The sequence below is a fragment of the Neophocaena asiaeorientalis genome, unplaced genomic scaffold (genome assembly GCF_003031525.2).
Source record: "Neophocaena asiaeorientalis asiaeorientalis breed wild unplaced genomic scaffold, Neophocaena_asiaeorientalis_V1.1 scaffold1247, whole genome shotgun sequence".
Classification (NCBI taxonomy): domain Eukaryota; kingdom Metazoa; phylum Chordata; class Mammalia; order Artiodactyla; family Phocoenidae; genus Neophocaena; species Neophocaena asiaeorientalis.
Genome location: NW_020174329.1, coordinates 275,915 through 290,109, shown reverse-complemented (window position 1 = coordinate 290,109; position 14,195 = coordinate 275,915). Strand labels below are relative to the sequence as shown.

The 14,195-nt window shown below is 53.7% G+C and overlaps 1 protein-coding gene across 1 annotated transcript in view; it reads right to left on the bottom strand.

Moving 5' to 3' along the window:
• ACOT7 (acyl-CoA thioesterase 7) overlaps positions 1–14,195 on the bottom strand; it is a 66,107-nt gene that overhangs the window by 22,245 nt on the left and 29,667 nt on the right. The window contains exon 6 of the mRNA XM_024756118.1: positions 3,509–3,625. Coding sequence (XP_024611886.1) covers positions 3,509–3,625 — 117 coding nt within the window. The remainder of the gene's footprint in view (positions 1–3,508; positions 3,626–14,195) is intronic.

Sequence of the window (14,195 nt, the reverse complement as noted above, 5' to 3'; positions counted from 1 at the left end):
ACGGCGGTGGCTCTGGCGGTCCAGTGCGGGCGCCTAAGATGGGTGGCACTGCACTCATCAGCACCACCCACCGAGGCTGACGCCCCCGGGCCCTCGCAGCGGATGCCATGTGGTTCAAGCCCGGGCGGTGGTGGGAAGGCACCAGGGCTTGGGGCTGAGAGCTCTGGCCCTGGAGTCCAGCCTCCCTGCCAGGCTCCACCATGGACCAGCCCTGCGGCCGTGGGCAGTTTAATAAACCCCTCCATCAGCAGTTTCCAGATCGGAAAAACGGGGATAACAAGAGCTCTTGTCTCAAACCCCCAAGTGAGGGGTAATCGTAAAAAGCACTTTATTAGCACAATGTCTGGCACTCGAAAGTGAGCAGCGTTTGCCAGAGTTAAATTTAAATAGATGGAGCGCCTGCAGTGAGCAGAGCTGTGAGCTCATCTCTGTTTCTAAATCATGGTCGAGCTGCCTGGAGTGGCACAACCCAGGAGGGCTGGCAGGTGCCCCACCGACTCCCCCAGCACCCGGGGCCTCTTCCAGGGCAGATTTCAGAAAGAGGACAGGGATTTGGAAAAGAAAACATAATAATGAAACACTGTTCTTCCCAAGGCCACGTTGTCAAGTGTTGCAAACTTTAAGAACAGCTCAGCGTTTAAGCTCCAGAGAGCTGGGGCAGTGAATGTCCTTAAGAAAAACATGGACTCAACAAAGTAACTTTGGTATTTCTTTTTTTACTTTTACTAATTTATTTATTAAAATTTTTTTCTACTTATTTCTGAGATATACATTTTAAAGTAACAACTAGAATTATGACTTATAACATTATATCAGAACATATAAGATTTTTAGAAACTTCATGTAATGTCTGAAACATTTATATTAACATATTTCCATGAGTGTTTTCTTGATTTCACGTTCAGATTTTTCATCATTAGTGTACAGGAATGCAAGAGATTTCTGTGCATTAATTTTGTATCCTGCATCTTTACCAAACTCATTGATTAGCTCTAGTAGTTTTCTGGCGGCGTTTTTAGGATTCTCTGTGTATAGTATCATGTCATCCTGGACTCGCTGCGCTTCCTGGACTTGGGTGGCTAGTTCCTTTCCCATGTTAGGGAAGTTTTCGACTATAATCCCTTCAAGTATTTTCTCTGGTCCTTTCCCTCTCTCTTCTCCTTCTGGGACCCCTATAATATATGCGAATGTTGTTGCGTTTAATGTTGTCCCTTCATTTCTAATCTCATAGCGTTGTGGTCAGAAAAGATGCTTGATATGATTTCAATTGTCTTACATTTACTGAGGCTTGATTTGTGACCCACAATGTGATCTACTAGTGTAGTTTTCATTTCAGTTATTGTATTGTTCGTCTCTGTTTGTTTGTTCTTTAATTCTTCTAGGTCTTTGTTAAACATTTCTTGCACCGGCCCCAGGGGACTCCATAACTGTTATTTCAGTTTGGCCCAAATTCCTCTATACACAAAACAAGATGTGACCTGAGAAAATGGAAGCAATCTCTCTGCTCTCTGGGGGGCTCCCCAGGCCAGGAGGCCCAGCTCTGGGGCCCGGGGCCGCACAGGCCCAAGGCCAAGGCTGTGACGGCACGAGGTGCATGGAGGGCCTGCGGAGGGCTCAGCGCCATAGGCGGTAGCCGGTCAGCCCACGGCCCGCCCTGCACTCTCACTCCATCCATGGTGGAATGTTCTGCCAGAAAGTACGGCTGGTGAAAATGGAGGTCCCTTTCTGTGCTTTGGAATACGAGTAACATTTTAGAAACAAAGTCCTCTCTGTACCCACGTAGCCCTGACGTCCCCCAGGCCCCTCAACGTACCCCTAGAAAAAGTGCTCTCCTCCATCCGGGGTTCATTGTCTCCGCTCAAAACGAACCAACGCGGCCCCTCCTTGACCTCTTTGAAAGGTAATTCTGGTCACATGAGGGACTGAGGGTGAAGTGTCGGGGGTGAGGGCTCTTTCATCGGCTCCTTTTTTCTAACGAAGGAAGGTCAACTTTCATTGTTTGGGAGCTTCTGTCAACTGCAAAGCACCTTCGCCAACAGGGCTGACCTTGAGAAGTCTGGCAGGCTCTTGAGGAAGGCCCACTTTGCTTCTTAGCTGGCGGTGCTCAAAGGGCAACCGGGAGACCCTGAACAAGTGAGCTCTGTGGAACGTAAGTGCATTTTGCACAGTGGGTTTTGAAGTCATGTTTAACAGTGGAGCTGTGATCACAGTGACTTACCCAGGGAGCAGTTCCAGAAAAGGAGAGGCCAGGAATCGTGGCACGAGAGGAGCCTTCCTTTTCCAAACGTCCACACCACCACCACCACACACGGCACCAAGGCCCGGGGGGGACCAGCCAAGACAGACAAGACCCACTTGTTCTGGGCAAATCCTAAAATGATACTGTGCTCTGTGTCTGAGGCAATCGCCTACTAGCTGGGAAGGGATTCTACAAAGCAGCGCTGCAGACCACCCTTCCCCTAAAAGCACCCCAAATCCAGTGTGGGTCAGACTGACGTGCTCTCAGTTAGGCCAGGAAGGGGAGGCACCCCTTCACCCTTCCGATCTCGGGACGCCTGTCCCCAGCACTCAGGCATTCAACTGACAGGCGTGTCTGCAGGAGAGAGCGCGCAGCCGGGCTGGGACCAGGTCGGGGCCTCGGAGCCCGGATGAGGTCTCTGTGGCTCTGGACCCAGCACTGCTCCATCAGCGGTGCCCCTCGAGGCTGGTGCCAAGGAGTCAGCCTCCCTTCCTTCTCCTCTGTCCCCCCCACGGCCTGGGGACGGGTCTGACTCAGCTTTTCCAACGGCTGCCTTCCTGGTGAGGCTCCTTCAGAACCAGTCAGGCTCTCGCAGCCCGGACACCCCCGACCCCACGGTGAAGGGCTGCTTTCTGGTGCCACATGGCCTCATCTCAGAAGACACGACAGACAGAAGTCACCACGTGCCAGGAGGGGACAGTCACTGTACCTCTTCAGATGAGCATTTATGTGAAACAAGCACGGGAACCATCTTGTTTCTGGGCGGGGCTGGGACTAGACCTCAGTGTCGGGAAAACCACCAACACCAGCGCTGCCCTGGATGGTGCAGGCAGGCTGGCCGAGGAGAGGGCCGGAGGCTTCTCTGCTCTGCCCCCGCCACTGCGTACGGCACGGGGGACCCGTGCCCCCAGAGAGAGGTTACGTGCCGCCACGGGATCTGGTGGCAGTGGTCGCAGCAACTGTGTGTGTAGGGTCTTCGCAGGGCTCCGTGCCTGGGGCAGTTTAAGAGGACGAGTTTATGTGGCTCTTCAGCAGGATAAAGGCCCCAATCTCAACTGAGTTACAGAATTTACCAGACTGAAAAGTCAAACCGGCAAACCGTAACTTCACAGATGCATCACCAAAGGCAGACTCGAGGCTCTGGCTCCTATGTCCTGGCAGATGGGCAGAGGCCAGGGCCCGGGACAGGCAGGGTGAACCAAAAGCAAACTGTACACGGGACCCAAGCAGCCAAGGCAGCGCCCCTCTTTGTTGGTGGAGTTCTCTTACCTTTTCGGATCTTGTCGTAAAAGTTAATGGCGTCCACAGAAGCCGTGACGATGTTGGTCTTGCAGTGACGCGCGGCCACGATCCCAGCCACCTCGTCCATGAGCTTCATGGTGACCCCTGCAGAGAAGGGCAGGCGGCAGGTTAGACATGGGGAAGGGGAGCCTATTGCCTGTCCTGGAAACAAGTTATGGGAAACAATGCCCCCATTCCCACCCGCAGGGCCGCAAACCTGGCTTCCCTGAGAGCTTTGGAAGATGACTGTGGCTGAGGTTCTAGGCCACTGACAAAGTGACGACCATTCTCCTAACCTCTACAGGCATCCTATCCTGCCAGGAAAGCTTTGTCACACTCTCCACCAGGATGGCCGCAATCAGAAAGCCAGATGCCAAGCGCCGGTGAGAATGTGGAGAAATCGTAACCCTCTACACGGCTGCTGGGGATGGAAATGGTGCAGCCGCTTTGGAAACAGTCGGGAGGGTCTTGAAAGGCTAAACACAGAGCTGCTACGTGACTCAGCAATTCCACTCCTAGGTGTGCACCGGAGAGAAATAAAAACAGGCGTTCACGCAAAGACCTGTACACGAGTTTTTGATCCCATGAGAGCATTACTCATAATAGCCCCAAGATGGAAGCAACCCAAATGTGCACCAACCAATAAATGCACAAGGAAAATGTGGCATAGCCATACAATGGGATAGTATTTAGCAGTAAAAAGAAACAAAGCACTGACATAGGCTACAAAATGGATGAACCTTAACACATTACGCTGAGTGAAAGAAGCCAGACACAGGGCTTCCCTGGTGGCGCAGCGGTTGAGAGTCCGCCTGCCGACGCAGGGTACGTGGGTTCGTGCCCCGGTCCGGGAAGATCCCACATGCCGTGCAGTGGCTGGGCCCGTGAGCCATGGCCGCTGAGCCTGCGCGTCCGGAGCCTGTGCTCCGCAACGGGAGAGGCCACAGCAGTGAGAGGCCCACGTACCGCAAACAAAAGAAAAACAAAAGAAGCCAGACACAAAAGACCACATCTTGGAGGATTCCACTTATATGAAATCTCCAGAATAGGCAAATCCATAGGTACAGAAAGTAGAGGAATGGCTGCCTAGGGATAGGGGATGTGGGAGAAGTGGGGAATGGCTGCCTAGGGATAGGGGATGTGGGAGAAGTGGGGAATGGCTGCCTAGGGATAGGGGATGTGGGAGAAGTAGGGGAATGGCTGCCTAGGGATAGGGGATGTGGGAGAAGTGGTTATGAGACTTCTCTTCGGGGTGATGGAAACGTTCTGAAATTGATTGCGGTGACAGTTGTGTAACTCTGAACAGACTAAAAATCAATGACTTGTAATGGGTGAGCTGTACGGCATGTGAATTACATCTCAATAAAGCTGTTATATAAGAAAACAAACAAAACTAGACAAGTGGGCTGACTGAGAGAGCACTGTCGGGCCAAGGTGTCTAAAACCTCAGGCCGTAGACGTTTTCTTCTGCTGGCGCTCCCTTAATTGACGGGATCAGGACGGCATACCTGCTGCTAACCCCCTACCCCCCCCCGTTCCTGCCCCACCAAGGGCAACACAATAGTCTTCTTATCTTATATTTAAAACCTTAAACCATATCTTTTATTAGGTCAAACTACATGAAATGGCCAATATTCAACCGTTTTGACCTATAAAAGCAGCAAAATGATATTGATCTACCTGACAACTATCAGAAATCTTAAAACTTATGTGGACTTCCCTGGTGGCGCAGTGGTTAAGAGCCCGCCTGCCAATACAGGGGACACGGGTTCGAGCCCTGTTCCGGGAAGATCCCACGTGCCGCGGAGCAACTAAGCTCGTGAGCCACAGCTACTGAGCCTGCGCTCTAGAGCCCGTGAGCCACAACTATGGAAGCTAGCGCGTCTAGAGCCCGTGCTCCGCAACAAGAAAAGCCACCGCAATGAGAAGCCCGCGCACTGCAATGAAGAGTAGCCCCCACTCACCACAACTAGAGAAAGCCTGCACGCAGCAACGAAGACCCAACACAGCCAAAAGCAAACAACAACAACAAAAAGTTATGTACATTCACCCAAGGGCACAGAATGATTTCTAAAAATGCAGAGAGAGGCAGGCTCATAAAACCCTGGCTCCCGGGGAGTCATGTTTCAGGTGGGGCTCGTGAACTTCAGTGCCTGCAGGGCCAGGCAGGTGACGCTGGACAGCTGACGGCGAGGAGAGCTGGCGGGGACCCTTCTACAGGACAGCTGCTGCTCAGCCCCTCCTACTGTCCCTCAGCCCCAGGAACAAGGGCCCAGCACGACCAGACTAACGATATTTTAAGAGAAGCCTGGAACCTACAAGTTTATGAAGAATCTACCAATTTTTAAACATTGGTGATTAATTAAAACTCTCTTTACCGTGAAGGGGAAACAAAATACAATAAACTAAAAACAGGACAGAAGCCCCGTATGTAATGGACCAGAGGCCTCGTACAGATACTACAGCAGAAGACACTAGTTATAAGGAACGTGGGAGACAGGGAGGGGCCCTCTGTCTGGGAGAGGCATACCTGGGGGGTTGGTATACTCTTCTCTCTACCTTTGTGTATATTTGAGCACGTCCATAATAAAAAAGTTTTTTTAACGAAAACATTGGGGTTGTTGATTTTAAAATTATGCTTCTATTACCATGACTTTTCTCATGCAAGATCCTGACGATGACGATGAAGCATGGAGACAATGGGGCAGAGTTAGCGGGCACCTGCCACTCTCAAAGCGTTTTCAAAGATACTGCGCCAACGGAGGCTCAAAGTCACACAAGGTCCAATTCTAAAGAGAGTGCAAATGAGAGGCTGGGGAAAGGCTCTTCGGCAGAAAACAGAACCACCGGTGCCAGGTGTTAACCCTGGGCGGCTGGCAGGGCAGGGCGGCTCCGGGCTTCAAGCAGCTTGGCGCTCAAGGTCTGAGACAAGGGGTAACACCTGGCTTTGCGAGGAGCCTCTGGGGGGTTAAGTCATATTGGAAATGGACCCGGGAAGCCATGCCTAAGCCCAGCACGAGTCCTTCCTGGCCTTTCTACCCACGGTGAGGGAGGGGCCTTGATGAAGGCAGGGCAAGTGCTGGCTTAGCAGCCAAGTCCCTCACCGGCCTGGGGCTCCAAAGAGGTGAAAACACAGGCCAGCATACAGGTCACCTGGCGGGGGAGGGCACTGTCCCTCCCACAGGGTGGTTCAGAGCTGGGAGGGCCTGGGCCTGAGCGCCCCCTGCCCCCGCCTGGCTGGGGACCCTGAGCAGGCAGATCATCCTCCGAGCTTTGGGCTCTGCATCTGCAAATTAGAAGAGATGGCAGCAGGGACACGCAGGTGGCCGTGCAGAGCGAACAGGAGCTGAGCGGCTGCAGCTCAGAGACTCAGGGGCTCGTGAGCACCCTGACCTCCACCCTGGTTTAATTCGGGGCTTTGGGTAGAGAGCTGTGGTCTAGAGGGTAAATGTCAACAGAAAGAGAAAGATGAGGGAAATGTCTCAGAACACCAGGAAACACGCTGGGCAAGGGCGACACACACCACCTGCGGATGAGGCCGTGGGTCAGTGTGCGCGTCTGCGCCTGCGTGTGTGTGTACACGTGCGTGTGTTTGTTTCCGAGAGGGAGTGAGAGAGCCCAGACTGAGTGCTCCTAGGCTGACCTGCCTCATAAAATTCACGTCGTTAGAGCAGCTGGACAAGTGGTCCCACTCTCGAAAGGATTCGGTGTGAGCTGGAGGCTTGAATTCAGAAGGTGTTTCCCGTAGACTTACTCCAAGTGCGATAAGTGACCAGCAAAACTCATTCGGTGTCTGGGGTCGGCTGCATTTGCCATGAAACACAGCTGCAAAGACGATAATTTATTACATTAAGCAAAGGCCGATCCAGAGTCTTGAAACAGTTGAATGCAAGAAGGATGAAGAGACAGAGGGGATTCTGGTAGAAACTGTATGCGTGTGTCACGGGGGAGGGGGGTTTGCAGGCATTTTAACCAGAGGATGTTAGAAATTTATGATGGAATGTGTACTACGTGCGGCTGTCCTGTTTTTCGATGGAGACACCAGCGAACTCAGCCACATCAGGGTCCTTCTGGGAACAGATGAGACAGAGATAGCCAGAGATTTTTTTCGAGAGAAAAACAAAGAAAGGCGACACTGGAGTCTGGTGCAGGATGGTGGTGGGAGCAGAGAACTAGACGAAAAACAGCGGGCGTTTACGGAAGGCGCAGGCAATGCTCCAGCGCGTGGCTCAGAGCCCCTCAGGCTGGAAGGACACTGTCCTTGTTCACTAATGCCCCCTGGGGCCAGCCCCATGGTAGGCTCTTAGCACATACTGAGTGTAAGAACAAATGAATGAACAAACGAATGAACGAGTGCTGGCCCTCCCTGGACAGCAGCCTCGGAGGGGGAGGGGCCCTTATTGTCTCCGTTTTACAAAGCAGGAAGCAGAGGCACGTATTGGCTCACGCCCTCAGGCAGAGGCGGGGACCAGCTCCTGACCACAGGCCACCAGAGGCCACGCTGCCTCTCGACCCAGATCCCACGGTACTGAGACTAAGACAGGACTGTGGAGAAGACAGCTCAAGTTCCTGCTGAGAGGTGGCGGTGGCAGCGACATCCATGTGTGCAGGGTGGGGGTCCCAGATCCAGAGCTCCCAAGTCACCGGGTGGTGTCATCGCGGAGGGGTGGCTTGGAGTTCGGAAAGAAAGAATTTATATTGGGATTAATGTTTAGAACACAGAAGGTACCTACAATTAATCCCTTATTTGTAGGTCCTGAAAGGCAGAAGCTAAGAATGGAAGACTAAATGGAACAAGTAATAATCAGCTCCTTCAACCAGCGTTTTGCCCCATTTATCCAAAATGCAGGGACTTCCCTGGTGGCGCAGTGGTTAAGAATCTGCCTGGCAACGCGGAGGACCTGGGTTCGATCGCTGGTCCAGGAAGATCCCACATGCCGCGGAGCAACTAAGCCCGTGTGCCACAACTACTGAGCCCACGTGCCACAACTGCTGAGCCTGTGCTCTAAAGCCCGCAAACCACAACTATTGAGCCCGCGCGCCTAGACCTGGGCTCCGCAACAAGAGAAGCCACCGCGATGAGAAGCCCGCGCACCACAACCAAGACCCAACGCAGCCAAAAATAGAAAATAATTTTAAAATGCAGGTAGAGGTTCCACGAGGGACTTCACTGTTACTAAATATACTGCAGGATCCAAAGCATGTGCTAGCCAGGATGGGCTCTGAGCCCAGGGCACACGGGGTGGGGTGGGGGAACGTGAGCAGCTGGCTGAGCTCCTGCTGCCCCGTCAGCCCGGTGTGGCACCCCCAGACCATCACATCACGTGACACGGAAGCTGGCACACGGCGGGGACACGCCTTACAGTCCCCGTGTCCTGACCAATTCAGAACCTGACACACAGCACTCAGAAAGGGCTGCAAGTGAGTAAGTGAATCGGGGACCAAAGGAACGCTGAATCGAACCCAGGAAGCAGCTCCAATAGTGAGTCACAGGGCCCAAACTTGGGTAACAATCACAGTTAGTCCAGGTGAGGCCAGGAAAAGCCAGGTGAGCTGCTAGGGGACGTGTCTGATGACAAAATCACTATTCATCTCACACGTGAAGAGACAGCCCCCTGCTGACCCCAAGAGCCAGCAACAAATCTGAACTGGGAGACCAGGGTGAGAACTGCGATTGGCTGAGACCCATAGGAAACAAGTGGTTACAGTGACGGCTCCAGGGCCCACGTCAGGAGGCAGACATGACCCCACCACACGAGTCTACTATCAGATGATAGCCCAAATCGGGGCTGATCCCAGGTACTGGGACAGTGATATACGGGCAGCTGGTGACAAGGCTGAGGAGGAATCCCAGCACTGAGGGACAGGAGGTCTGCTCCACAAGGAGAGGCGCTCCAGACGGGTCCCACCTGGACCATCTCCGCCCACCTCCGTTATCTCTACCTCCCGGGGACCACGGTGGGGTCAGTGGGAAGTGACAGCAAGGTAGATTTTAGGGCTCACTACACGGAAAAACTTTCTGGGGGAAAAACAGACTTGTGCAGAACTCAAGTGTTTGGCCTTCTACAGGCGGGGCTCCCGGACCCCCGCTTTGCGTGCGGGTAGCACGGGGTCAGCGCTGGAAGCAGAAATCTGTGCCCGCGGCTCCCAGCAGCCCCGAGTCTGTTCTCACAAACGCGACGGAGAAGTGTGAAGCACAACCGGGCCCTCTGGGGTCCTGTGCGCCAAGTGGACTCTGGCGGCTACTTAGAGGGAAAGGAACTGATCTCTTAAAACTGAGATTACAGGCACCTCAGAGACATTGCGAGCTTGGTTCCAGACCCCTGCAATACAGGGAATTTAGAAATAGAGTTGGTCAAACGAATTTTTTGGTTTCCCAGTGCATATAAAAGTTATGTTTCTACTACACCGTCATCTATTACGTGTGCAATAGCATTATGTCTAAAAAAGCAATGTACGTACCTTAAATAAAAAAGAATTTATTGCTAAAAAATGCTAACCATCATCTGGGCTTTCAGTGAGTTGTAATCCTTTTGCAACAGCAACTGTTGCAACCAAAGTCACTGATCTCGGGTCACCATAACAAATACAAGAATAATGAAAAAATTTGAAATATTCCAAGAATTACCAAAATGTGACACGGAGACATGAAGGGAGCAAATACTGTTGGAAAACGGGTGCTGCACAGAAATGCTCAATGCAGAGTTGCCACGAGCCTTCAATTTGCTTAAAAAAATAAAATAAAATCTGTGAAGTGCAACAAAGTGAAGCTCAATAAAACAAGGTCTGCCTGGACAATAAAGTGTTGGTTATGAGCCCTCTTCCCTCTTCCCTCTTCCCGGTGAGGAACAACCCTGGACCCATCGCTGCACGGGTCTGGGCTGAGACATTCTTGTTCTCTGTTGCTAAGAGAAAATGGCCCTTGCAGAAAACAGACGATAAAATCCACATAATCTCATCCCGTTATGACATTTGTAAAGAAAGACTGTTAGCACAAAATATCCTTATCTATGATGGTAGACACGAGACATTACAATCAATGTGTCCACTGAGAAAAATAAATTTTGTTTAAAAACAAAAACAACCAGAAACCCAGCTGCCTGGTTTGTAACTGCCCTTCCTCTTACTTTGCCCAGCCAGGCCCTCTGTCCTGCCAGAGGGAGCCACCAGCCCTTTCTGACACTGGAAGTCACCTTCTCCCCTTCACTTTTTTATGCTTTAATTAAAAATATCAAGTATCTGAGTTTTCTCAAAAATGCCTCGGGCTTCCCTAGTGGCGCAGTGGTTGAGAGTCCGCCTGCCGATGCAGGGGATACAGGTTCGTGCCCCGGTCCGCGAGGATCCCATGTGCCGCGGGGCGGCTGGGCCCGTGAGCCATGGCCGCTGAGCCTGCGCGTCCGGAGACTGTGCTCCGCAACGGGAGAGGCCACAACAGTGAGAGGCCCGCGTACCGAAAAAAAAAAAAGCCTCTTTCCAGGTTCCCACTGAAAAACCTCATCAATTCATTCCTATTTAGATACAATAGGTGCCGCTGACGATGGGAAAAGAACTTTGGCAAATTAGTCTGTCGTGAGCTGCTCTTATTACCTGAGATTCGCCATTTAAAAGATGCCAACAAAACAGTAGGATCTGCTGCCCTTGGATACTGCGTTCATTTCAGGAATTATGGGAAGGAAAAAAGTAAGACTTGCTTGGCCACTAACATACAGATAAACATCGGGTACCGGAGACATTTTGGAATCTAACACTTAACTGCTTACAGGTTTGCGTTTGCTTTTGTTTTTAAAGTACCGACAACACGTTGACCGGCTTAAAAATAGAGGCTGAATTTTCTTTTCCCGGGCCTGCCTGGCTGACTGTGTAGCACGCCTGCTGCAAACCCAAAGCAGCCGTTGGCAGCTCAGAGCCCGGCACCACCGACTACGCTGTGGGGGGCGATTCGTGATGCCCCCATTTCTATATTTAGTCCCAGCTGAAGGGGTGTGGGTGCCGGCCTCCTATATTAAGAAAACGATAGTAAGTTCATCTTATTTTAACTAGCCCACCGTTTGGAAATTACAGGGGGAGTTATTCTAAGAGCCGGTTGAGCGACAGCCTCCCGAGACTTGTCTGGCTTCTCCCCCTTCAGGTTCCAAATGTACTTGCAGGTCTCTGGGAACCGGACCAAGGGCAGAGGAATATTAATTAAGGTAGCTAATAAAAGTTGTTTTTGGAAATTAATGCACAGTGAGTGAAGACGATTGGTTTCTAATGACAAATGTCAAAGGTGGGATCTGGCGGAGGCCTCAGGCACAGCTGGATGCGGCTCCCCCCGCCCCGGGGCAGCGCAGGGGGCTGCCAGGCCACGAGGCCACGTCTTACTTCTGTATCAGGGAACTGGAGAAGGTCACAATTAAGTTTGCTTACTGCTGTTTGAGAATCAATGCCTTCCCTGTTTTGAACAGGCAACAGGGGAAGTAGGGCACACGTGTTCCTGCCCCAAATGCCATGGAGAGCAGGGAAAGGTGGCAGTGGTTACGCACGAGCCCCTCCCAGTGGGACGTGGTGGCCTCGCCGGAGTCCACACGAGGCAAGGTCACGCCTTTGACAGCCCACAACCACTCTGGAGGGTGTCAGTTTCCTCCCAGGAGTCCAGGCTGCAGGCAGGGGTGAGGCTAACACAGAAGAATTCACGCTCCTGACGCTGAGCAGGAAAGACACCGTTAGGGGACGTCTGCCGTGTGTGCCCCTAGTGATCGCAACCAAAGGGGAAGCAAAAGCTGACTAACGGGGCACCACAACCCCAAGCACCGGTCTGTTCGTAGGGAAGGACGTGCGCAGGCTGTAGAGCCGGCTGGGTTTCTCAGGTGAGATGCTTTGCAGCTCAGGAAGAAGAGGGGCCAGGAGCCTCACACGTCCCCAGCTGCTCAGGGGACCAGTGCGGGCAGGAGGAAACCAGTTCCGGGATGGGTGTCAGCAGGCCCTTTGGGCGGGGAGGCAGCAAGCTCACAGGCAGCTCATAGCGCCTGGGGCTTCAGGGCTGTAACCAGACCCCAGCTCCTGCCCTTCCATCCAGATGGACAGACAGGAAGCTGCTCTCTGGAGCCTTCGCGGCAGAGAACGGTATATTCAGAAACAAGGATTCTTGGAAAGTGAGAACTGGAAGGAACGGGGGCCATCGCCTAACACAACTCAGCCTCGCGATGAAGAAACGGGGGCCCACACCGGCCTTCACGCCCTCACCTCTTGACCCCATGAGACCAGAATCTCCTCAAAAGGAGGAAACACGGCTTCCTGGCCTCCTTGCTTCGTCCCGGGCCACAGGTTGGACACCCACTCTAGCACGCAGCAGGGGCTCCAACGAAATGAGGTCACAGAGCTGAAGAGGAGTATCTGTGCCTCCTTCTGCATTTTTCTGTGAAATCAGTTCCTCCTCCAGGTGCAGAGGACCGCTTTTTCATAACTGCCCCACGAAACCCGAGCAGACACGAGCATCTGTGCAGGGGTCGCACGCCTCGCCTCGCCTCCCAGAACTCCTTCGCTTGGCAGGGGCTCCTCTCGGCCCGCGTGCCCCCTGCCACCCCGGGGCTGCCATTTCTGCCTCCCCCTCTTCCTTCAGGTCCTGCGAGGTCCCCCGGCCTCGGGATCCTGGGGCAGCCGTGTGTGTCCCCTTGGCGGCTGGACGCTCGTGTGCAGGACGTGCTGCAGGAGCACTTCTGTCTCTGGGCGTCTCAGGTGGCGCAGTGACTGCGTCCCCGAGCCCCCCACGGGGCTGGCACACGGGAGGGGCTGCCAGATGCTCACCGAGTCAGGGGCCGTCCTCACGTGTCCTCTGGGGGGCTGGGGGTGCTGACCTGCTGTTGCCCCCTTCAGTTCTGGGGCCCCTCTGCTCACTCAGGGACCGTCTTCTCTCTCTCATCTTCACTCTCTCTGGTCCCTTCACTCAGCACGTGGCCCGTCTACACCGCAGGGAAGGGATCCGTCCAGGCCCGGGGGGCAAGCAGGCCGGGGTGGGGGCCGTTTTACAGGCGGTGGTCAGGAAAGCCCTCTCCTTTTCTCCAGAGAGCAGAAGACACAGAGAGGGATCTGCGCAGCTGTTTGGGGACCACAACCCCGGCAGAGGGACGAGCAGGCGGAGGGCCCGCAGGTGGAGGTGCCCTCCCGCCGCCGCGTCCCAGGAACCCGAGGAGCAGAGCCCGGCAGCTGACACGGTGGGGCGGGAGGCGTGTGGCGAGACGGGTCCTGGAGGCCTTGGTAGCGGAGAAGCGGCAGGAGCGGAAGGCTGGGCTTCTGCTTGGAGTCAGACGGGAGCCAGAGAGGGGGCCGAGCAGGCCCGGCTTGACCTGCCTTTGGCTCTGAGTGGACCAGGGAGGCTGCTGGGCTGCTCCTGGTCACGGAACTCGGACCAGGTGTGAGGCCACTTCCACGGTAACGCGCACGTCCCGGAGGCGATGGTGGAGGTGGCGAGAACTCAGGTTCTGACGTTTTGAACGTAGAGCCCGAAGGACTGGCTGACAGATGAGACAGAGAGCCTTAAAGTGAGACTGAGTCCCGGAGGACCGCAGGGATTCTGGCTCGACAAGCAGAAGGGTGGCCTGGCCGCCACCACAGGGGGAGCAGTGGAGCTCCGGGCCGGACATCAAGTCAGAGAGGCCCGTCCCAAAGAAGCAGCTAGAGTCAGGAGCCGCTGGCCTAG